The sequence below is a fragment of the Petromyzon marinus genome, chromosome 42, assembly GCF_048934315.1.
Source record: "Petromyzon marinus isolate PM22_M1 ecotype Great Lakes invasive population chromosome 42, UKy_Petmar_22M1.pri1.0, whole genome shotgun sequence".
NCBI classification, from domain to species: domain Eukaryota; kingdom Metazoa; phylum Chordata; class Hyperoartia; order Petromyzontiformes; family Petromyzontidae; genus Petromyzon; species Petromyzon marinus.
Genome location: NC_133708.1, coordinates 4,169,424 through 4,192,545, shown reverse-complemented (window position 1 = coordinate 4,192,545; position 23,122 = coordinate 4,169,424). Strand labels below are relative to the sequence as shown.

General features: G+C 46.8%; 2 protein-coding genes across 2 annotated transcripts; both read left to right on the top strand.

Moving 5' to 3' along the window:
- The first annotated feature begins 1,086 nt into the window (after positions 1-1,086).
- On the top strand, positions 1,087-7,642 carry LOC142930579 (protein-arginine deiminase type-3-like). The gene is made up of 5 exons (XM_076073440.1): positions 1,087-2,188; positions 3,880-3,999; positions 5,267-5,448; positions 5,951-6,054; positions 6,564-7,642. Exons 1-5 carry the CDS (start codon positions 1,921-1,923, stop codon positions 6,682-6,684), a joined length of 795 nt encoding a protein of 264 aa, XP_075929555.1. The 5' UTR covers positions 1,087-1,920; the 3' UTR covers positions 6,685-7,642.
- On the top strand, positions 7,151-23,023 carry LOC142930630 (protein-arginine deiminase type-4-like). The gene is made up of 7 exons (XM_076073625.1): positions 7,151-7,249; positions 9,019-9,173; positions 10,964-11,111; positions 13,579-13,684; positions 14,557-14,639; positions 19,489-19,614; positions 20,323-23,023. The coding sequence occupies exons 1-7, from the start codon at positions 7,151-7,153 to the stop codon at positions 20,560-20,562; spliced, it is 957 nt and encodes a 318-aa protein (XP_075929740.1). The 3' UTR covers positions 20,563-23,023.
- Positions 23,024-23,122: the final 99 nt, after the last annotated feature.

The window sequence follows — 23,122 nt, the reverse complement described above, 5'->3', positions numbered from 1 at the left end:
GCCCCTGTCGCGCCGAAAACTCGGGGCTGCTGTTTGCAGAATTTCTGTTCTACCCCCCCCCTCCCAACTGCATTTTGGTGATCAGCGCTTTGTATGGGGCTCGCGTTAATCTGTTTTTTGTTGCATTGGGTGCAATTGTGAACGATCGCCATATCAGACATTAGTACATCTATAATGCAGGTTTTTTACAGTTACAATAAAGATATGAATGTCGTTAAAGCCGCCACCGCCACGAACCCAAAAAACACCTGTATTATGGATGATGTTGGTCGTGAAAGCCTACATGTTAAACATTAGTACATCTAATTGCCATTATCATTGGTTCACTACAGCTCAAAGATTCAGTCCCTACAAGGCGTGTGGTGACATTAGAAAATTTCCCATGTGTCTGTGCTCGGCATTTGAAGGCCTGAAGACCGGAATTGGTGACTTTGCCGACAATGTGTTAATCAGGGAGGCAGTTCCAGATCCGGACAGCAGAGTGAGGAAGAAGGGAGCTTCTGTCCAGAGAGCATGCTCTGGCAACTCGGGGCGGGAGGTCGGGAAGGGCTTGGCAGGGTTGTTAACAATATAAAAAAATAGAGGTCACCTCTGTTTCTCTGCAAGGGCTCACTCCTGCCTACTCCCTTCTCGTTTCATCTCACCCTGTCCACTCCCTCTCACATGCTCGTGGTTTTCTGTCAAAGCCCAGCTAGGTGGACGGCCGCACACTATCCTCTTCTGCCCCCGTCATCGGTGGCGAGATGCTAACTCCTTTGCCTGGTATACAGGAGGTCGTGGGTTCGATCCCGACCCTGACGCCTGCTGTATATTTGGAGTTTGCGTCTTTCTCACTCTGCTTTCTCCCTCCACATTTATAATCGACTTGTGTTTGGAGTATTTTGCTGCTATAAATTTCCACACGATAAGGCACTGCGTTGAGCTACCATTTGTGGCCAGGTTGCATCTGAAAAATAAGTAAATACCTCGGTAAGTTTTACCTGGTAAGATAAAAAAAAATACTTATTGGTATGTTTTTTTACTTTACACTCCTATCGTGTTTTCCTATTGTTTGTTAGCTCATCGGATTCCTCCAGTATAAATACACCTTTTTTGTATAGTTTTATAGTTCATAGGTCATTTACGAGTAATTTTAATTGGTAAGTTTGGACCGTGACGCCGGCACACGTGGTCCACTCCGTTTCGAATCACGTCACGGGATCTCGAATGTCCACCACTGTGAAGCAGACGGCCCATTTTGTCTCTGGTTGATACACCCCGCGGCGTCATCCAGGGCGGCCCCTGGGCTCGAACCGCGCTCGTCTGCAACAAGCGGCAAAGGCGCGAGTGCTCAGCCCGTGTCGTCATCCCCAGAGCGTGGCCGCAGTCTTCGCTCACTGGAGGGTGGCGGTGTGGGGGGGCGTTGTAGAAGCTTCGACGGTTGTCGCTCTGTGCCCGTGGTGCTGGGCGGTGGTGCAGTAACGGTTTTGCGCTATGCCTCGCAACGAACCCGGCTACACGGATTTTATTCTTGCTCACGGCCACCAATGCCGGTGACAATTATCTGAACCGATCCTGGGCCTCCCCTAGGTCGACTCAGCCTCAAATGGGTACCTGGTGTGGCATGTAGTAAACATTGCCACTGGGGGCAACAAAGGCAGCCGGTGTGTGGTGCTGGCCATCCACCCCCTTGTGTGCCGTTACAGTCTTTATAGGTGCTACTCGGGAAAAGTACTTGCCCCAACAATCTGTTTAAGGCTATATGGGGGATCTCTATCTCTGTGGTCCTGAGCGGTAGTGTAATGGTTAGAGCGCTGTTCTTTGAACCCACTGTGACTGCCACCAACACCAGTCTGAACTGGTCCTGGACCTCCCCAAGGTCGACTCGGCTTCAAATAAGTACCCGGTGCGGCGCGTAAACATCACCACTGGGCAAGACAAATGCGGCTGGGGCATGATGCTGGCCACCCACCCCCTCATGTGTCGTGCCGGCCCTTCACAGGTGCTGCACGCAACAACAGCGCTTGCCTTGATAGTATTGTTAAGGCTACATGGGGGGGATCTTTGTCTTTTTCTCTGTGGCGCGTGAAGGCGACGTGGAAGTGGGGACCCAACGGGCATGGCGCCATTCTTCTGGTGAACTGCGACAAGGAGACGGACTCCACCCCAAAACCCGACAACGAGGACCGCTACCTACAGGGGGCAGCAGGTGCGCGGTCGCCACTCCATGAACTAAAAATTGATAAACTAAACGAATTTTTATTTTAACAAGCAAGGCCCCACTGAGCTGTATATAACTTCTTTTTCAGAAGCGACCTGGCATTCACAAATGACGGCTCGACGAAGGTGGCTTGTCATCACGTGGACATTTACAGCAGCCAAATACTCTAAACGCGTGACGTTGATTTAAAATGTTTGAGGGAAAAACCGGAGGATCCGGAAAAAAATCCACAGGCGACCACGGGGAGAGAGAGAGAGAGACATGCAAACTCCAATCTCCACCTCACGCCGCTTCGCTTTCTCCGTGCTCCTCATTGACGACTTGCTGAGCGTTTTTATTCTTTAATAATACAAATGCACAAAAAATGTGTGACGTGTGACATGCGTAAACGCCCTCTAGATCAGTGGTTCTCAACCTTCGATTGGCGACTTCTGTGACCCCCTTGTTGAATTTTGTTTCATACGAGCACAAGCTCCTTGCCCGACTAAACATGGTTCTGAGAAATAAATGTATGAATAATGGACATCAATATTTGAACCAGTTGTTCATTTCGTGAGGTATCCTAACTAGCTAGTAACTGCAAGTGCATAAAAGAAGATAATTAAATGGACGCTGTGCAACGCGCGAGGTAATTTGTTCGCGCTCGCTGGTTATCTTGGAAACCCACATTGTTTACGATCGGTGAGTTTAGAAAGGTCTTTCATATCGTTTTGGGTTACCATATGGATATAAATTTCATCTTGGTTATTTTATATTGGCAGACTCATCTAAGATTATTTACAAAATGACTCTCATTGATAAATCACCTCAGGTACCCCCTACACGTGCAGTAGCTACTACACGTGCAGTAGCTACTACACGTGCAGTAGCTACACGTGCAGTAGCTACACGTGCAGTAGCTACACGTGCAGTAGCTACACGTGCAGTAGCTACACGTGCAGTAGCTACACGTGCAGTAGCTACACGTGCAGTAGCTACACGTGCATTAGCTACGGGCCCCGCACTTTCAAGGGCCCCGCGCTAAATGCTTTGAAGCTATCAATTCCAATTCAGTGATTCTCTATTATTATAGTACTATACCGACTTCAACTTTTATGAATGACTGGGTGTTTAAAGGTTAGCGATTTGTCGTATTTGGCTGTATAGCAAACTAAAAAATACAATGACTTTACTATGCAAGTAAAAATATTGTGTTTTCATATTTAGGGCCCCTTTATAACATATGCTACAGGCCCCGCACTAGCTTAATCTGGCACTGCTTGTACCCCCGAGTACCCCCCGGTATGAGAACCACTGCTTTAGAAGGGCTCCCCCTAGAGGGGCGAGAGGCCTTGGGTGTCGACGAAGCGTCGCGGGAGCCATGTTGCGGTGCCCACAAAAGTGGAGGGAAACTGGGAGGAGGGAAGACCAGGAAGGAGGTTGGGTAGATGCAGTGGAGAAAGAGAGGAATGAGAAGAGGGAATGAGATCGAGTGAAGCTGCGATGCTGGCTTCAGAAAGAGCTGACGAGTTATGATCGCCGTGTTATTAATGGGCTGACGGGTGATGATCGCTGTGTCACTAATGAGTTGACGGGTGATGATCACCGTGTCACTGAGCTGACGGGTGATAATCACTGTGTCACTAATGAGCTGATGGGTGATGATCGCTATGCCGCCGCATGTGACCATCCCCCGACAGACCTGCAGGACATGTCGCCCATGCTGGTTCGTACCCGAGGTCCCGCCAAGCTGCCGCCCGGCTACAGCCTCCAGCTGCACACCCTCGAGTCGCAGCACGCCGGCGTCTTCCACGTACCTGGTGAGAGGCCCATCGACCCAACGGAGCACTGCGCCACAGTGGCTAAGAGATGTTAACTACTTCATCTGGTATACAGGATACAGGAGGTCGTGGGCTCAAACCCAACCCTGACGCCTGTCTATAATCACTTTGCACGGTGGCTAGGAGATGTTAACAACCTCGCTGGGTATACAGGAGTTCGTGGGTAAGATCCCGACCCTGACTTCTCTATATTTGGAGTTTGCATGTCTCTCTTCCCGTGGCTGCGTCGATTTTTCTCCGGGTCCTCCGGTTTTTTTTCCCTCTGCATTTAGCATCAAGGTGTATTTAAAGAGAGATACGGTCCGCCAGTTCATTCCTTACGACTCACGACTTCACTTCATACATTCTGTAGCTGCGTTGCTATCTCCTGGTTACCTGGCATCTCAAGCCTATGGTAGCTGGTATCCTGAGGCAGTCCTCAATCCAAATACAAGAAATCCTCACTAAGCGCGAGTTCTGGATTTGCAAGTTTCGCATATTCGCGAGTTTCTAAATGTATCCATTTTTCCCTCTTCGCGACCCGCCAGACTCAGTATTCGCGAGTGTGCGTAGTGCCTACAGACCATCGACACTAGGGAGGTGAGCACAGAATGTTACTACATTTGAAACTGTCTGCAAAGATCAGGTATGCCCTCTCGGCTGCCCACATAGTCCTCACGTCTTGCAGTAATCCCGCTCTAAACTCACTCTTGTGGATTTTTTTACTTCATATACGTACTTATACCAAATGTATAAACGAGTCGACTGTCTGGTCCATTAAAAAGAACGCGAATGCAATCAGGGAGAGTGTTGCGGCTTGCGCTCCCCAGTGCTGAACTGATAACAGCTGTGCTGCGTTGTTATCAAACCCCTGTATCTCCCGAGGAGATCACCACCACCACCACCTCTATCATTGTCAAATCATCATCATTATGAAAGGAAATTAAAAAAACGTCGTACTTCTGAATGTTATTTATTTATTGTATTCATAGTTATTTAACACTTACCATTTCCTCCCTATGTTCACTCGTTCCAGGAACTTCACCCCACTTTTCCCCCACTGGAGCAAAGGTTTTTCTGCATTCGCGAGCATTTTCAACAACGTAATCCTCGCAGATAGAAAAGGTTTTAATTCACTCTCCAGTCTGAATCCTACTCTTGATTCTGAGATCGGACAACCATCACAAGCTTGTAAACGTGACGGGGGATATGTCAAGTGAAGGACACTCGCTGGTTGACACGTTGTCGGTGCCTCGGTGGTGTTGAGATCTGAGCAAGGTGATAGGCACGGAGAGCCATTCGCTGGGGCCGGGCAAGTCGAGCTACTTGTTCGAGTACCCGGGTCGTGGCGGAGAGGTTAAACTCTTCGTGGAGGGGCTAAGCTTCCCGGACGGCGACTTCAACGGATTTGTTCTCTTCCACCTCAGCCTCCTCCAGAGCATCCTGCCGGTGAGTGGGCAGCAGAACCAGCAGCAGCAACCGGGCAGCATCTATCCCCGTGCATCCATCTTTCTTGTCGAGGAGCATAAACCATCACGCAGACTCCGGTCATCCTTGCAGCAGTCGGCTTTTTGTCTGCCCATCGAACGTTGCGATTTATTTTCTATCCAGGTGTCTGGACACATCTTGACATCAGTGATCCATCTATGGGAAGTGAAGTGGGATAGGCTATTCTGGCAAATGGCGCATGATGCTGGATGTAATTACCAGTGAAACGTCATAATCAAATTGTAAATGTTGTGGATTTACTCTCCAACACACCGGTGGGCTGAAGTTGGAACTAATTGGCGTTTGTTTACATGACACATCCCTTACCAATTGGCTGTGTCGGGTGGTGGAGGGTTACAACACATTTATTGTTATGCGATCTAACCCAAAACCATCATTATGAACATTATGGGTTAGGTTGTTTTGTGACGCTATAGTATTATTATTTTCTCGCTTTTGCCAGGGCAAACAGAGCACACCGATTTTCACCGACAGCGTGGTTTTTCGTGTGGCTCCGTGGATCATGACTCCAAATACCCAGCCGGCGCTGGAGGTCTTCATGTCAAGGTATCTGGGGAGTAGGGATACGTTCCCGATTTTTATGTTAATCCCAAAAATAAATTAAACCGGGCCTAGATGCGGTGGCGTGTGATGCGTGGTGTATCCTCTCTGCATGGTGAGCGGTTGCATGGTTCTGTGGTTGCGTGGTTGTGTGTTTGCGTGGTTGTGTGCTCACCTCAGGGTTAGTAGGGAGTGGAAGTGTAGCAGTTTAGTGCGCTGTGCTACAAACCCGGCAACCCAGGTTCGATTCCCGTTCACAGCCAACACCAGTGATAGCGAATATTTTTACCGGTCCTGGACCTCCCCTAGGTCGACTATGCCTCAAAGGAGTAGCTGGTGCAATGTGTAAACGTCACCACTAGGGAGATAAAGGTGTGTGGAAGAGTGTGTGTTGGTGTAGTGCTGGCCACCCACCCCCTCGTGTGCTGTGCCGGCCTTCATCGGTGCTCGCTAACAGCACTTGCCCCTACAGTCTGTTAAGGCTATACGGGGGAACTTTGTCTTTGTCACCCCAGGGTCGACTCGAATGCGGTGTTCATAAAGCAGATGACCACCCTCGCTCACCTGGCCGGGTGCACGCCAATTGAAATACAGGTCAATATGGACGTGTGGATGCAGGTGAGTGTCAGTGTGTAAGAGAGAGTACTGAGGTGTGTGGGGAGCCGTAGAGTAGCGGTTAGCGTGCTGTGCTACTAACCCAGTGACCTGAGTTCAATTCTCATTCATAGTGGTAAGCACACAGGGTGAGCTCATCTGTCGAAGATGATTAGCATCTCATAATGCTTTAGTTCTGATGGAGCAGTGGTGCAGTGGTGCAGTGGTGAGAGCACTGGGTTATGAACCCGGCGACCCAAGTTCGATTTCCTGATGACAGCTAACATCAGTGGTGAGTGATATCCGAACTGGTCCTAGGGCCCACCCTTCAGCCTGCACTCCACCTGCACGGTGAAGTATGGTCAAACAAACCAAACGTCTTAGTGCGACGTTGGGAGGCCTTAATCCGCCGGTGGATTCACTCGCTACCAACGCTGCTCCATTCACTCAGCGAGGTTTCGTGGGGGTGGGGTAATTGACGTTTCTCTTTGTTCACGCGCAGGACGAGATGGAGTTTGGCTACTGCGAGTGTCCCACCAAGGTCATACCGGTCGTGTTCGACTCCCCGCGGGACCACGAACTTAAGGCTGTGCCGATCCTTCTAACGGTAACCGCGTCGACCCCACCCAGCCCTTGCTGGCTACGCTTCCATGGCAGAAAGCGATGCACACTGCCTCGCGAATCGCGGATTAAAAAGCATACAGGGTGTCCGAAAAATAATAGACCAAAAATAATGTTGAGTAGTTTTATTGTTATTCGAGGTACTGACATTAATTTAATATGGCTTAGGAGTTTTTAGTTTATTCAAAATGTTATGGTATTGATTAGATATTATCGGATTATTAATAAACTTCCACGTCGTCCATCATTTACTATGATCAATAATTCACTATAATCAAACTAATTCAGTGTTCAAACCCTGAGAAAACATTTTCCAACACAGCTGTAGGGGATGGATGATGACACAGCAACATCAACAACAGTAACATGTTTAAGCTCTTCAAGGTCGCTTGGTTTGCTAGTTGTAGACTTTATTTCAAAAATCGCAGAGATAAAAAAAAATCGAATGGCGTTAAGTTGGGCGAACGGGTGGACTTATCATGGTATATCAGAAAATTGGGTTTCTCCTGAAACAGGAAGACGGTACCAGTCATGTAATGTTTACGTTCTGCACGCGGGGTGCAGAACGTAAACATTACCATCAATCAACATGTTAACGTCAGTCGGAACCATAGGGGTCCTATAGGAGGTGAAACGTGAACCGATTAAAAAACATTAAACATACCTGTCAACCCATACGGTTTACCCGTATTCTTGTACAGGGAAATTAAGTTTTCAGGTCCATACGGCGTACAGCCGTTTCCATGCGGGCAAAATTTTGTTTCTATTTGTTTGTGTTTCGCCCTTTATAAGGGCACGGGGTGACCAATACTGTCTGAATTGGTCTGAAATAAGGTAGGCACTGATAACAGGTTGATAGGTATACTTAATCGATGTCAGTGTTAACGAGGGACTACTGTATACATCATCCAGTAACCCATTCACAGGAATTGCTTGTTACCCACGAAATGCATCGTATCCTCCTATACACAGGGGGGAGTATGGTGAGGACAAAAAGAAAGGGAGCAATGGGAAGGTCGTGCGGAGGAGAGTAGAGTGAGATGAGAGGGGAGCAGCAGGAGGGGGCGTGGAGGGGAACCGAGGGGATGATGAGAGAGGATGGAGTGAGACGGGGCATGCAGGGATGAGTCCGTGGAGGCAATTGGACATGGCGAGAGTCATGTTCACTGCGTTCCTAAAAAATAAACCTTTTTTATTGTACTGGGGTAAGACTTACTGAGCAATTATAGCTCTTTTTCAAATCGTGAACTTTTCAGAGACTGTACTCAATTTATTATGCACCTATGTCACTAGTTGTGGGTAATAATGTAAATGAACCATGGTCTGTTTCAACGTGTAAAATTCCAACAGATTACAGCCCTTCAGTCTGTGAGCCTTTCATGTTTTAAAACTAAAACCAACATTTTTATTTTATTTTACCAGGTAAGGCCCACTGAGCTATATGACTCTTTTTCGGAAGCAACCTGGCCACAAATTATAGCTCAACGAAGTGGCTTATCACGTGGATAATTTATCAAAGCAAAATGGTCTTAAATGAATGATCGAAACTAAAAACGAAGGACTTTGGACCAAACATCATAATTCTGCAAGGGTTTTTGGAGAGCAAGGGGGGGAAGCCTCCCAGCCGAGGCACCACCGAGTCGGGGACCCCGGTAAGAACTTCTCGACAGTCTCAAAAGCTGACCTCCAGCATACCAGGCGAGGTAGTTAATATCTCGCCACCATGGTGTTTCTCTGCCCTGGCCGGCGTCTCAGGGCAAGGACTTTGGCTATGTGACGCGGAAGACACGGAGAGGCGAATGGGTGAACAGCCTGGACTCGTTCGGAAACCTTGAGGTGTCGCCCCCCGTCATCGTGAGGGGCAAGAAATATCCACTCGGGCGCATCATCATCGGCAGCGCCTTCCCCGGGTGAGTCTGCTGGGTGTCTCACTCCCTCTCTCATTCTGGGGGTCGCCGCATGGAATGATTCACCTCCCCCCCTCTCCCCCCGAACCTCTTCAATAACTCGATGAATATTCAGTCGGCGGTCGCGATTTGATTCAAGAGCCGATTCTTCTTCAGTCATTATTTTTCGTCATGTTTTCAGAAAGTAAGGAAGAAATCGACTGCCTTGCTGCATTAAAAAAAAATCTTCCGCATTAAGGCCATTCCACACCAATGTCAATCACAGGGGGTTGTTTCCACCATCCTTCACGTTTGGTGAGTGGGAATGGGCCAGGCCCGGTTCAGGTTAACGCTCTTTAACCGATGTTGAACATGGCCGGGATTCAAACTCGGGTTGGCTGGTTCATCTCGCAATGCACCTCCTCACCCCAGCTCCACCCCCTCCACTTCCACTTCATTTGGGCTTAATTTTTTTCACGTTTATTCTATCTCATTTGTACGGTTATCTTCACCCCCCTCTCCCCCTCCCCATTAGCCCACTTGTAAAAATAGCTTTCTCATTTGCACAAACCTTAATTAGTTCAAGTATATAGTGGACCACTGTAGCCCTCGCCCTCTTCAATGGGAGACAATGACAAAGCTGCCTCCTCCCGAAGCACTCTCGTCGTGGCGAGTGGACATCGAAAATTGCTCTTGCGCAAGACTGGAATTCACATGAAAGCACATTTGGACGTGCGCTCGCCGTTGAATGCAACAATTGTATTGGAATCGGCGATTCCTCAAACACCCATCGTCAAGAAAAAACTGCAACAAATGAGACAGAGAAATAAATGAGAAAATACAAACGAGGTACCATCTACACAAAAAACGGGCGAGTTTGGTCACGATGCTGAATCGTGACAATTTACCAACATCGCTGGACCGACACCTTCTCTGGTGCCGTCACAGGGAAGGCACTGCCGATAAGCCAGAGGAGTCCAGGTGTTGTATATAGGTGTGCACATTTAATTTCTTTCGCACCGTACGTTAGCCAGCCGTGCTAATCGGAGGTGTGGGGGAAGGACAACAAACTAATCAAAGATTGAAGTTCAGATGCAAACTTTTCAGGTTTATAGATCATTTACATTTGAGATTGCAGGATCAACTAAGTACAAAAATCAGTTTTAAAGAATGTTTTTTCAATTTCGATTTGAAAGGGCATAACTCTAGTGGCTTCCTGAGAGCAAAAAAAATATATAGCCATGTGACCACTAGCATATGAACAACTTGTACACACCTAGCAGCATATCGTGCGATATTTTTTAAATTAACATGGCATACCGCTCAATACCAAACCTTAACATAACAACACTGTATAGTATGATTCCGAATCATAACCGAACTCGGCAGAAAGCCAGAAAACGTAAAGAATGAGCTCATTAAGCAGCTCGCACACACACACAGACAAGAGGGGAACGGTCATGAAACAGCTTCATAATTGAGATGTAACGATTTATGATACAAAGTGGGGGAAAATTGAAGATGGAGGGATGGGGGGGCCCAATTAATTATTTTCACCAGGGCCCAAGCCAACCACGCCGCCGCTGCACCAATCACTCTAAGAGTGGCGGGACTACAGGCACGTGCCACGCACCACCTCGAGCTCAAATGGGTCCCTCGTTCGCAGGATCGTCCCATTCACCGCATTCCCTCTCCACCTCCTGTCCCCTTATCCCCCTGACTCCGTCGCCCGCCGTTGTCGCCCAGGTGTGACATCCCGACCCGCCCTGACCCGCCGCGCCCCGCTTGTCTCGTATGTGGTCCCGTCCCTGCAGAGAGCGCGCGGGGCGCAAAATGGCCCGCGCCGTGCGCGAGTTCCTGTTCGCGCAGCAGGTGCAGGCGCCCGTTGAGCTCTACAGCGACTGGCTCAGCGTGGGCCACGTCGACGAGTTCATGAGCTTCGTGCCGGCGCCCGACCGCAAGGTTTGGCGTGATGGTGAACTGTCCTCCGATTACACGGGAGATGATGGTGGTTGTTGCGATTTAGAAAGTGGTGGTGTAGTTTAGGTGACGGTTAGGAGGACAGGCGGGAGAGGTTAAGGGGGGGGGGGGTTGGGGTAGGTCTGGTAGTAGCTGGGGGGTGGGGGACAGGGAGGCGCCACGGTGGCAAGATTTTAACTACCTTACCTGGTGTAGAGAAGGTAGTGGATTTCATACTGACCCTGACGCCTGCTGTATATTTGGAGTTTGCATGTTCTTCCTGTGGTCGCGAGGATTTGTCTCCGGGTCCTTCACGTTTAGAATCAATATGCTTTTAAAGCATTTGGCTGCAATAAATGCCCATGTGATTAGCCACTAATGAAAAAGCACTACATAGCTCTGTGGGCCTCACCTGGTAAAATAATGGTTTAATTTAATTTTAGGTTAGTTTAGTAGCAGCAGCAGTAGTAGATTGGACTGGGGAGAAGAGATGGGATTTAAGGGAGGAGCGGCAGCTGGTTGTTCTGGCAACGATGATTGTTCCGCATGCAGTGGGAGTTTGTTCCCAGTGAAGGGGAGCCAGAAGGGACAAGGAACGAGAGAGCGAGGCTGGGTGCAGGATGGTGAGGGCGGCACGGAGAGGGACCGCAGAGACTGGGAGCATAGAGGATAGGATGTAACAGAGGAGTAAGAGACGAGAGAAGCAAGACGAGGGTGGGGCAGGACCATGGATGGATTTTTAAACTCGAGCAGTGGTTCCCAACCTGGTGGGGTGGGGGTCCCGTGGAAAAAAAGATAAATAATAACATCCTCACCGAGGAAATGCACAATTTCAAATAACTAGTGGTTGCAGCGTGTGGTGTTCCGCTAAATATTTGGAGGTTGGGAAAGAGGGTTGGGAACCGCTGGCGTGGAGTACCGCTGGCCTCGAGTACGGGCCGCTTCCAAAAAACGTTAACACTTAAATGGGACTATCGTTTTTAATGAAACAATAACGGATAAGGTACTGTAACATGATACCAAAATGTAATGTTAATAGCTTAAAAATGTGAAAGTCTCCACTTGTTCGCAATCATTGTCAACACATGCCTGGAATCATCTCCAGGTGGTCTTCAGAGCCTGGAGGCACATTTCTTGTGGCATTGTTGCAAATTCTCAGACGTGTTAAACATTTTTTTAAGCACCCTGTATATTCGAGCACACGTGCATGCACAATGTCTATATACATGCGTTGTTTATTTTGTTGTTATTATTGTGGTTGCTAAGCACAGGCCCAAAATGCCAAGGGGTGAGCAAACAAACAGCACTATTGAAGGTATACCATAGTCTCATCATTATAAAAGACTCGCAAGGTCCGATGCACTCTAAACATGTGCCCAGTGTCAATAAAGTTATATTGGTCACACACACGAAAACTGAATAATAAGATGCACCTGGAAATGTTGTTTTAAAGTACGGGGAGAAAAAAACTGTCTCTTATAATCTGGAGAATATGCAAATAGATGACCATTGATCTTTTTTTACTTGAACAAGATAATAAGATCTTTAAAAAGGAAATAATAGGAGGGTTTGTGTGAGATTTAGAAAAATCAATTAGAAGACAGATTTTTTTAAAATAATCATTTAAGCGGCATGCATTTTCCAATGGCAGCTGTCAGGCATCCGGCCTTCAAGACGCGCGACACTCAGAATCATAATCTGAATTATTTTTATTGGAAGAATCCGATGAGCTACAAAGCTCTTTTTCACAAAGATGTCCAGAGTGACGACCTCGGTGATGACGAGTGACGGCGTCATCAGTGGCGCAAGGTGGCCGCAGGGCTTCCAGTGGGGGGCTGATATTGCTCGCACATCGGATGAGAGATGCGGAAACATTACCAAAGGAACTAAGGCTGAAGATTGGAAGGAAAAATAAAGATGGAAAATGAGATTGTGGGATGAGATGCAGTTTGGGGGAATGCCCGAGATGGAGGTGGCAAAGAGATCGTGAAGAGTGGAAGACGCGGGTGGGAGGCCCCTGCCCAACGGCGGGGCTGCTAACGATCTTTGTCTGTTTGTGTTGTTGTGTGTTGTGTTGTTGTTGTCGTTGTTGTACGCGATGTGTTTGTGTTGATGTCGTTGTCATTGTGTGTTTGTGTTGTTGTACGGTGTTGTCGTTGTGTACGATATGTTTGTGTTGCTGTGCATTGTGCGGTGTTATTGTCGTTGTGTGTGATGCGTTTGTGCTGCCGTGCATTGTGTTGTGCTTTGTGTGGTGTTGTTATTGCCGTTGTTCATCGTGTTTGTGTTGTTGTTGTCGTTGTGTGCGATGTGTTTGTGTTGCTGTGCATTGTGTTGTGTTGTCATTGTGTGTGACGTGTTTGTGTTACGGTGAATTGTATTGTGCTTTGCGTGGTGTTATTATTGTCGTGTTCTACGTGTTTGTGTTGTTGTTGTGTGCGATTTGCTTGTGGTGCCGTGCGACACACAGGGGTTCCGGCTGCTGCTCGCGAGCCCCAACGCGTGTCTCCGTCTCCTCAAGGAGCTGCACCAGCAGGGCCACGGCCAGAGGCGCCTCTTTGAGAGCTGCCCAGACGGTGAGCTCGTCACTAAATGTGCAGGTTGAAGATTTATAAACATCGACGCTGAAGCTGCAGTTGGCAGCGCAAGATCCTAGGTATTAAATGAAGCGGTGTCCCGCACATTGGACGACTACGTATTTGTGTTTAGCTTTAATGTGCAGGTACATATTCGTCTTCTGCTAGTTGAGGGCATCTGAAAGCAGGCAAAATGGAAACGTGGTGGATTGGGCCTTAGGCCTTTCCTAGACTGTATTCTAATACTGATAAAAGTTCTGGGTCATGATTGACTAGAAGAGAAAAATGAGGCACCGACCCTTTTGTAAAGACTTCCATCTGGTGAGTTGCAAAGAAAGAAAAAATACGTTTTGGGAAAATATCCTTGCCTTTCCAAGAAATATAACTGTAAAGCACCAAACATTGGATGGCATTATAAAGTCAGGGCTGCCACATGTCTTGGGTTTCAGTTGGACAATCAGGAAATTGGCATCTCTCTTTGGGTGGCAGCGATTGATTTGCACCGAGAACTGGTACCGGTTTTGCATTGAACAGAATCCGTAATACGGATTTTTTGGGTTCGATCGCGTAAATATAAATGTATCGTTAAAACCGCCACCACCCGACGTAGCCAATTATTGAGGTTTGTCACGTAAACAGAACATGCCAATTTGTTACTAGCACAGCACACCGGTGTGTTGGAGAGCAAATCCACAACATTTACAATCTGAGTATGACGTTTCACCATTGCTAGTTGTAGTTACTGCTAGTTGTAATTACAACAGGCAGTAATGCTAGTTGTAGTCAATGCTGTAAGCAATGAAACCTAACCTCTGACCTCCCACATCTCCTCTATCGCGATCACCCTCTTCCCATCTATGATCCCCCCACAGTTGTCTCATCCTTGGAGCGCAAGATGAAGATTCAGGACATCCTCGATGACATAAACATCACGACTGAAAACAATAATGTGCAGGTACAGTATTCACCCAGAGGTGGACCTGTTCTCACCGATACCCAGAGATAACCACACACTGATACCCAGAGATAACCACACACACACACTGATAGCCAGAGATAACCACACACTGATACCCATAAATAACCACACACACATACTGATACCCAGAGATAACCACACACACACACTGGTACCCAGAGATAACCACACACACACACACTGATACCCAGAGATAACCACACACACACACTTATACCCAGAGATAACCAAACACACACACACTGATACCCAGAGATAACCACACACACACACTTATACCCAGAGATAACCACACACACACACACTGATACCCAGAGATAACCAGACACACACACACACTGATACCCAGAGATAACCACACACACACACACTGATACCCAGAGATAACCACACACACACACTGATACCCAGAGATAACCACACACACACACTGATACCCAGAGATAACCACACACACACACTGATACCCAGAGATAACCACACACACACTGATACCCAGAGATAACCACACACACACTGATACCCAGAGATAACCACACACACACACTGATACCCAGAGATAACCACACCCACACACACTGATACCCAGAGATAACCACACACTCGCACACTGATACCCAGAGATAACCACAGACACTCACACACTGATATCCAGAGATAACCACACACACACACACTGATACCCAGAGATAACCATACACACACTGATACCCAGAGATAACCACACACGCACACACTGATACCCAGAGATAAGCACACACACACACGATTTTAGGGTGTCCTTCAAACACCTGCCTCGTGCAGGGGGTGGGATTCATTCGTGTTCAGAAATTCCTCGTTTACACGGTAGATGCATTCCTGAAAAGTGCTGCGTTCAGTGTAAATGCATTAAGTGAGGAATTAACCGACTGAATCACGTTTATATAATTAACTCATCCGATGGTAGGACATACAACTAATTTGAGGGTACGCCGTCGCGTTACTGTATTGTTCCGCGTTACTGTATCATACCGCTTAGTCGCGCGACTCAAGAAAGTAGTTCGTCGTCGACCGCTCAGGAACCACGTTATAACGGGGCGTGGTCCACGTTATAATGGGGAGCGGCCAACGTTATAACTGAGAGCAGCCAGCGTTGTTGCATGGCGCGTTCCGCTTGTGTGCGAGAGTGCTCCCTCGCAGAACTCTCGTAGCGAGGAACGCGCTGTGTGAACACGCGTTAAGCGAGGACTTCACCGTATATCCGTTTCATGAGCAAAAGCCTATTCTAGATTTTAAGTTTTCGTGACTGCAAGGATCCATATTCTTTGGTTCTTTCGGTAAAGTCACGTAGATAAAAAAATTAAATAAAACAACAATAAAAACAACTAAATTAAATCACGACGTTTCTGGCGCAACACAAGCGCCCGTCATCAGGTGGGACACAACAGTTAGAAACAACTGCTGAACTGGGCAAGAAATCTGCAGTGAAACAAGACGCTATATAAATAAGAGAGGGGTGGGAGGAGCCAAGGAGGAGATACAGAGTGGGGGGGGTGGGGGTGCGTGGGGTAGGGCGTAGGAAGATCAAAGAGAGGAAAGGGAAGACACTAACATGCTGAACATGCTGCAATGGACAACATGACACTAAACATGCTGAGCCCTCAAAGGCTTAGGACACATCCAAACAGACGTTGCTGGAGCTGAAATTGCCACTATCCTCAAAAATTCTAAGAAACCCATTAGCAACATTGGCAAAAATGAGCGCTCTGAACTCGTAAATTTGAAAAAGAGGGATGAGATAGTCATCCTCTCGGCCGACAAGGGCAATGCCACTGTCATCATGGATATAACCACATACAACAACAAAATCCAGGGCCTACTCAATGATGGCAGCTACTCCAAAATCAATAGAGATCTGACTAACAGCCTAACTACTAAAACCAACAAGAAAATTACCAGTTCGACTTCCCTAATCGAACCAGTCAAACGGCTCTCCCTAAAACCCTCGGCTGCTAGACCACCCAGATTCTATGGTTTTCCCAAGATCCATAAAGAAGGTACCCCATTGCAGCCCATCGTGTCCACGATCAACTTACCTACCTACAAACTAGCCCGTTTTCTGCCGGATACTTTACTTCCCTTTACTGGCAAGACCACTTCAGCTGTACTTAATTCAACTCACTTGGTCTCTCTAATCAAGGACATTTCACTGTCCCCTGATGATGTCCTCGTCAGCTTTGATGTGGTCTCTCCATTTACCAAGGTTCCAGTGCCTGACACTTAGGCCTCGGCAAGGTAAGGTAATTTACCCTTTTTACCGGGTAAAAGAGTAAAGGTGTCGACATGCCAACGGGTAAGGTAAAGGGTAGGGTTAAAGGTAGCTCGGAAGAATTACCCAGTAGGGTAACGGTAGCGCGAAGTATTACCCGGTAAATACGGTGCCTTGTTTACCACTAAAAGCTCCGTGGCGCAGTCCGTGGCCTCCATTTAATTAGTAATATTAAAAAAAAACTTTCTTAAAAACACGCTTTTATGAAATGTATGAGTAATTGCAGAACTCCACGACTCCAGGAAGTGGCCCCGAAGCTTGCCGTAACGTAAGGGACCGTGGCCAATTACAGCCAACGTCAGTTGACTGTGGACAATTAGACCCAAGCCGAAACATAACATAAAAAATGTTTAAAACTTATATATATATTTTAATGATAGAATATAGTATTGTCATCAGTATGACATAAGTATATCAAGTTTGCAGTCGATACCACATTGGGAAGTGGGTTAAAATTTAGTTACAAGATTTGAGGACAACAACAGTGAGTTAAAATAAAGCGTGTAAAATTGTAATCATCGAGAGTATTCTCTATGAATAAAGCACTCTACCTAGCATTTACCTGTTATAAACCTTTTTCATGTGTAGTACCCCAGTAATTACCCTGTAATCGGGTAATTTGTATGGGGTAAGGGTAAAAAGTGGGGTAAGGGTAAAAGGTAGGGTAAAGGTAGGCTCGTTGTTTTAACCTTTTACCTTACCTTGCCGAGGCCTACTGACACCATAGCAATAATTGAACACTTTGTCCAACATGGACTGAACCCTGATGTCCCTGTGCTGGTTAGGCACTGCCTCATCAACACTTACTTCACCTGGAATGGTACTTTCTACAAACAAAATGAGGATACCCCATGGGTCCCCCTTGTCACCAGTGATAGCCAATGTTTTCATGGAGAAATTTGAAACAGACGCCATCCAGACATCCACCCTATGTCGTTCCCTGTGGAAGAGATATGTGGATGACACTTTCGTCATTTGGCAACATGGCCTACCAGCATTTAACCAATTTCTTGACCACATTAACTCCATACACCCATCAATCAAATTCACCATGGAAGTGGAGAAGGATGGCAAGCTACCATTCTTGGATGTTCTGTTTGAGAGGAGGTCCCATGGCTCTTTGGGACATTCTGTCTAAAGGAATGCCACCCACACAGACTCCTATCTGAAGCCTGATTCCCACCACCATCCGGCACAGAAGAATTCCCTCATCAAAACACTGATCCATAGGGCCGACTGCATCTCTGACCAACACCACCTGGTCAATGAATTAGAACATGTACACATGGCCCTTAAGATGAATGGATACTCGGTCCGTAGTATCCGCAAAGTTGTATCTCCTACCATGGAGAAACAACCCCCTAAGACTCCGATCAAAACCATCACGTTACCATACATAGATGGCGTTACCAAAAAGGTTGCCAAAATCTTAAACAAAACACAAGATCCAGGTCCGATTTAGTACAGTACACAAAATCCGTGATCTAATCTCATCTGTGAAGGATGTCATTCCTGACTTGCAATACCCTGGAATCTACAAACTAAGTTGCATCTGTGGTGATCGTTACATTGGCGAAACGAAACGTCATGTTTCTGACCGTGTCCGCGAGCACAAGTCAGATCTGAAACACGGAAAAACCAATTCCTCCGCAGTTGCTGATCACTGCTATAATGCTGTGGGCTCTCATGATATTGTTTTTTCCGAGACCAAGGTACTCTGCAAACCATCTGGCTACTATGAAAGGTTTGTTCATGAAGCCATCCAGATACACAAACATAGACATAACTTTAACTGAGATGATGGATACAAATTGAGCAATCATTGGAAATATGTTATTAATCAGGTAAAATCATAACTACATGATGTTGTTGTCCATTGCGGCATGTTTAGTGTCATGTTGTCCATTGCAGCATGTTTAGTGTCTTCCCTTTTCTCTCTTTGATCTTCCTATGCCCTACCCCCCGCCCCACGCACCCCCCACCCCCCACCCCCCCACCTTGGCTCCTCCCACCCCTCTCTTATTTATATAGCGTCTTGTTTCACTGCAGTTAGATGTTTCTAACTGTTGTGTTCCACCTGATGACGGGCGCTTGTGTTGCGCCCAAAACGTCGTGATTTAATTTAGTTGTTTTTATTTTTGTTTTATTTTATTCTATTATTACCTACGTGACTTTACCGAAAGAACCAAAGAATACAAAAGCCTATTGTTTCCATAAGGCCAAAGACAGCCCCATTTGATGGCTTTGAATGCTACTTTTTATCGTTCGTTATTATTAATACTACATGCATATAAAAAATAATTGACGTCAAAGTTAGTGAGAGAAAAAGAAAATCGCCACTGAAATCGCCAAAAATCACGCGCCAATTTTGTAAGGCACAAAGACAAAGATCCCCCATATAGCCTTAACGGCCTTTTGGGGCAAGTGCTGTTAGCGAGCACCTGTGAAGAAATGCACACACACACGCGCGCACACACACGCACACGTGCGTATTAATGGCAACGACTGTGGTGGCAGCGCTGCATTGACTGGAACCGCGACGTGCTCAAGAGGGAGCTGGGCCTGGAGGAGGCGGACATCATCGACCTCCCCGTGCTCTTCTTCCTCAACGAGAGCAAGGCCGAGGCCTACTTCCCCGACGTGGTGCGTGTGGATGCTCTGTTACCAAAGCTCCACTCTTTAACTGTTTAACTATTTTTTTATTTTACCAGGTAAGGCCCACTGATCTATATAGCTCTTTTTCAGAAGTGACCTGTCCATCACAAATAGTTTGAGGACCATTGAGATTAGAAGCTTAATTTTTTTATTATTATTTTTAATAGTATATACAGGAAAAGCTCTGCAATTCGGCACTTTACCATCCAGAATGCTCCATTAAACCGGCATCTGTTAGAAATGGCAATATCCGAATTTTGTTTACGATAGCCATCCGGCATCTTGCCGTGCCCTTCTCTTAGATCTGTTTATTTCACGATGCTGCCAAGTGGTCACACTAGTGGCAGTCTCAGTTGTAAACATTCACCATCCACCACTGCCATCGCATTGTGCTTGCGCTGTATCGTGACTTCAGCCACAGGAAACTCATTTCCTTAGAACTGCTTGTTGTTGTGTTTAGTTTGTTGTCTTTACCCCGCACCTCCCATTAGCACTGTTGGCTACACACGGTGCGAAATAAGTTCACCGTACATACATACTTTGTATACTGTACCCTAAACTACCCCACTCCTCTATGACCAACTTGGAATACTCTACAACTGACTGCTAAGAACCTCTGCAAAATAGTATATTATTCCTTATATCATCGTTAAAATGCAGGCTTATTAATTTCTCCCGTGCCATTCCGTGGCCCAGGTGAACATGGTGGTGCTCAACAAGCAACTGGGCATCCCAAAGCCATTCTGGCCGCACGTGGACGGGCAGTGCCCACTGGAGAGACGCGTGCGCTCCCTGCTCGAGCCCCTGGGCCTCGCTTGCCACTTCATCGACGACCTGAAGACCTACCACCTCAATCAGGGCGAGGTGCACTGCGGCTCCAACACTCGCCGCTCACCCTTCGCCGGCGTCCGCTGGTGGGACGTGGACCCCCTGTGAGACCCGTCAAGCCCCTGGGCGTGAAGACGACAGCCCACGTCATGCCGATGGCCCGTCCTCCGCTGGATCGTCCGAGCCAAGCCAGTGCGAGGCCCGCATGTGTTATTGTGCATATAATTATAATAACACACATTACAACTAATTACTAATCTACAACTCATTACTAATCATAACCATTGACTGATTACCAATCGATTTTATAATTACAATACCCCCCCCCTCCCGCCTGAAATCACTGCACCTGAATGAGTTAAATGATGACGTCACCCTGCTGCTCTATTTAACACCGGGAGAAAGTGAGGGCTTTACCATTCTGGCGAATTGCCCGATGAAGCTGGATGTAATTACCAGCGAAACGTCGTACTCAAATTTTAAATGATGTTGATTCACTCGTCAACACACCGGTGGGCTAAAGTAGTAAACTATTTGTCCTTTGTAAACGTGACACATTTTTTACTGTTTGGCCATGTCGGGTGGTAGAGGGTTACGACACATTTATACATAACGCGATCTAACCCAAAAACCTTTATTATGAATAATATTGGTCACGAAAGCCTACGTGTTAAACTGATGGTACAGGTGGTTGGTTTTCCCACTGTGCTGAGCCACAACCAAAGCATAATTTCCTGGGCTAACAAAGTATCTGAATCTAGCTCGGGCCCAAACAGGGTCAGGGTCAATGATTCACAAAGAGTTTTGCTTGGGTTAGGTCACGTAAATATAAATGCGTTGATTAACCCGCCACCATCCGACGCAGCCAATTTGTAAGAATTGTATGTTGAACTTCTTTCGCACCATACGTAGCCAACCGTGCTTATCGGAGGTGTCGGGGAAGGACCACAAACGAAACACGAAAAGCAGTTCTAAAGAAATGAGTGTTCCATCCAGATTATAACGTAAACAAAACGTGTCAATTTGTTACTACTACAGCACACCGGTTGTGTGTTGGGAGAGTAAATCCACAATTTACTATTTTTACTCTTTGCCACATCAATGTGCTGAAGCAGCAACTAATTGGCATGTTTTGTTGATGTGACAAACCTCGCCAATTGGCTGTCGGGTGGTGGCAGGCTGAATTACACATTTATATCTAACACGTAGCCTACTACTACGTGTTAAACAGGGCTAATGATTCGTTCATCATGTGCGACGCTAGTCGGCACACTGTGGTGAGGACACGGCGTCATCACATTGTCTACCTGTGTCTCGACTTGCTCGTTGTGCTTGTTGCCGGTGGCATGGCTCGGCTGGTTGCAGTGGAAAAGCAACCCAAGCAACCTCCCGAGTGCCACCAGGGCTGGCTCGGTACAGCCCTGGCATGTCTTGGCTGGTGCAGTGGAAAAACAACCCAGCACCTCTCGAGTCACACCAGGGTTGGCTCGGCACAGCTCTGGCATAGCTTGCTCAGCTGGTTCAATTCAGGCAACTGCCTTGTGAGTATTAATCCAGGCTGTAATCACGTATGGTGATTTGATTATTTCAGGCAGGTAACTCGTGCCAGCTCTTAAGGACTAAAAACAAATAGTAGGCTTGTCGAAGGGCGTTATCTAAGCCAAGTAACTCTTGCAGCAGACTTTTGCCTTATCATTGCAAACATTGTGTAGGGAAAGGCATTTAAGAAAACTGTGGCTGGTATGATGTTCGTGCCTATTCAGGCCTATTCATCCCCCAATTGACTTGCGAATCCTTTGAGATCGAAGGATAACTAGAGCCCCAAGGATCAACTTAACTCTGACATCCAGTTTTGCATTGGATAAGAAAAGTTTAAATTAGAAAAACATGTAACGAGTGTGCGTCACTCGAATTGGCCGTGGCAACAATGATTTAGATTAATGTGAAGAATAGTTTTACATGGCTTTTAAACTTTACAAAATTTTATCATAATTTCCCTGTTTGCATCATGTCTGAGACGAAGTATCCATTGGGATGTCTCATTCAGCAGTGCAACCAACCCCCCCTTGTGTAATGGTATGGCTCACTGAAGAGGATATAGCAGCGCTACCTCTGAGACAGCTGGAAGTGACCTCTGGCTCCACGTGTCAGAGGGAGGAATTTTCTCACCCGCTCTGCCACGTGAGACTTAATGTTCATTGCATGAGCGTCAAACTTTCAGAGTTGGGAATTTAGCTTAAATTAAAAGCGCAGAGTTTCTTGACAATATCCGCCTGCGAATGTACTCCGGTTTACAGGAGATATTGATTCAAAATGCTTCTCTTCTACGTGTCTCGGCATCGAAAAGACGTCGGCGCCAGGTTCGACCACAGGCCACCAAGTCATGTGATTCGCTTTGCTTTTTAATGTACCTTCCATGGACCAAAATCAGTAGTACATTTATGAGAAGTGCCTCATTTCCAGGTGCATTTCTCTTTTATATTTTATTAATCGCCACTGCAAATTGATGTGGTTAAAATATTGGTGTTTGATTGATGTTGCACTGCTTTCAATAAATTGTTTAAACGTGTTCTTTGTTCTTGACTTTCTGTGGCCAGGTCGCTTCTGAAAAAGAGCTATTTACCTGGTAAAATCTTTTTTTTAGTTTAGAATAGTTCACTAATTTGAA

Coding starts and splice junctions, on each gene's coding strand:
- LOC142930579 (XM_076073440.1), top strand. CDS start 1,921: ATGCGGCTGGGGCATGATGCTGGCCACCCACCCCCTCATGTGTCGTGC. Junction 5,449..5,950: donor TCCTCCAGAGCATCCTGCCG/GTGAGTGGGCAG, acceptor CGCTTTTGCCAG/GGCAAACAGAGCACACCGAT. Junction 6,055..6,563: donor CTGGAGGTCTTCATGTCAAG/GTATCTGGGGAG, acceptor TTGTCACCCCAG/GGTCGACTCGAATGCGGTGT.
- LOC142930630 (XM_076073625.1), top strand. CDS start 7,151: ATGGAGTTTGGCTACTGCGAGTGTCCCACCAAGGTCATACCGGTCGTG. Junction 9,174..10,963: donor ATCGGCAGCGCCTTCCCCGG/GTGAGTCTGCTG, acceptor CCGTCCCTGCAG/AGAGCGCGCGGGGCGCAAAA. Junction 13,685..14,556: donor CTTTGAGAGCTGCCCAGACG/GTGAGCTCGTCA, acceptor ATCCCCCCACAG/TTGTCTCATCCTTGGAGCGC.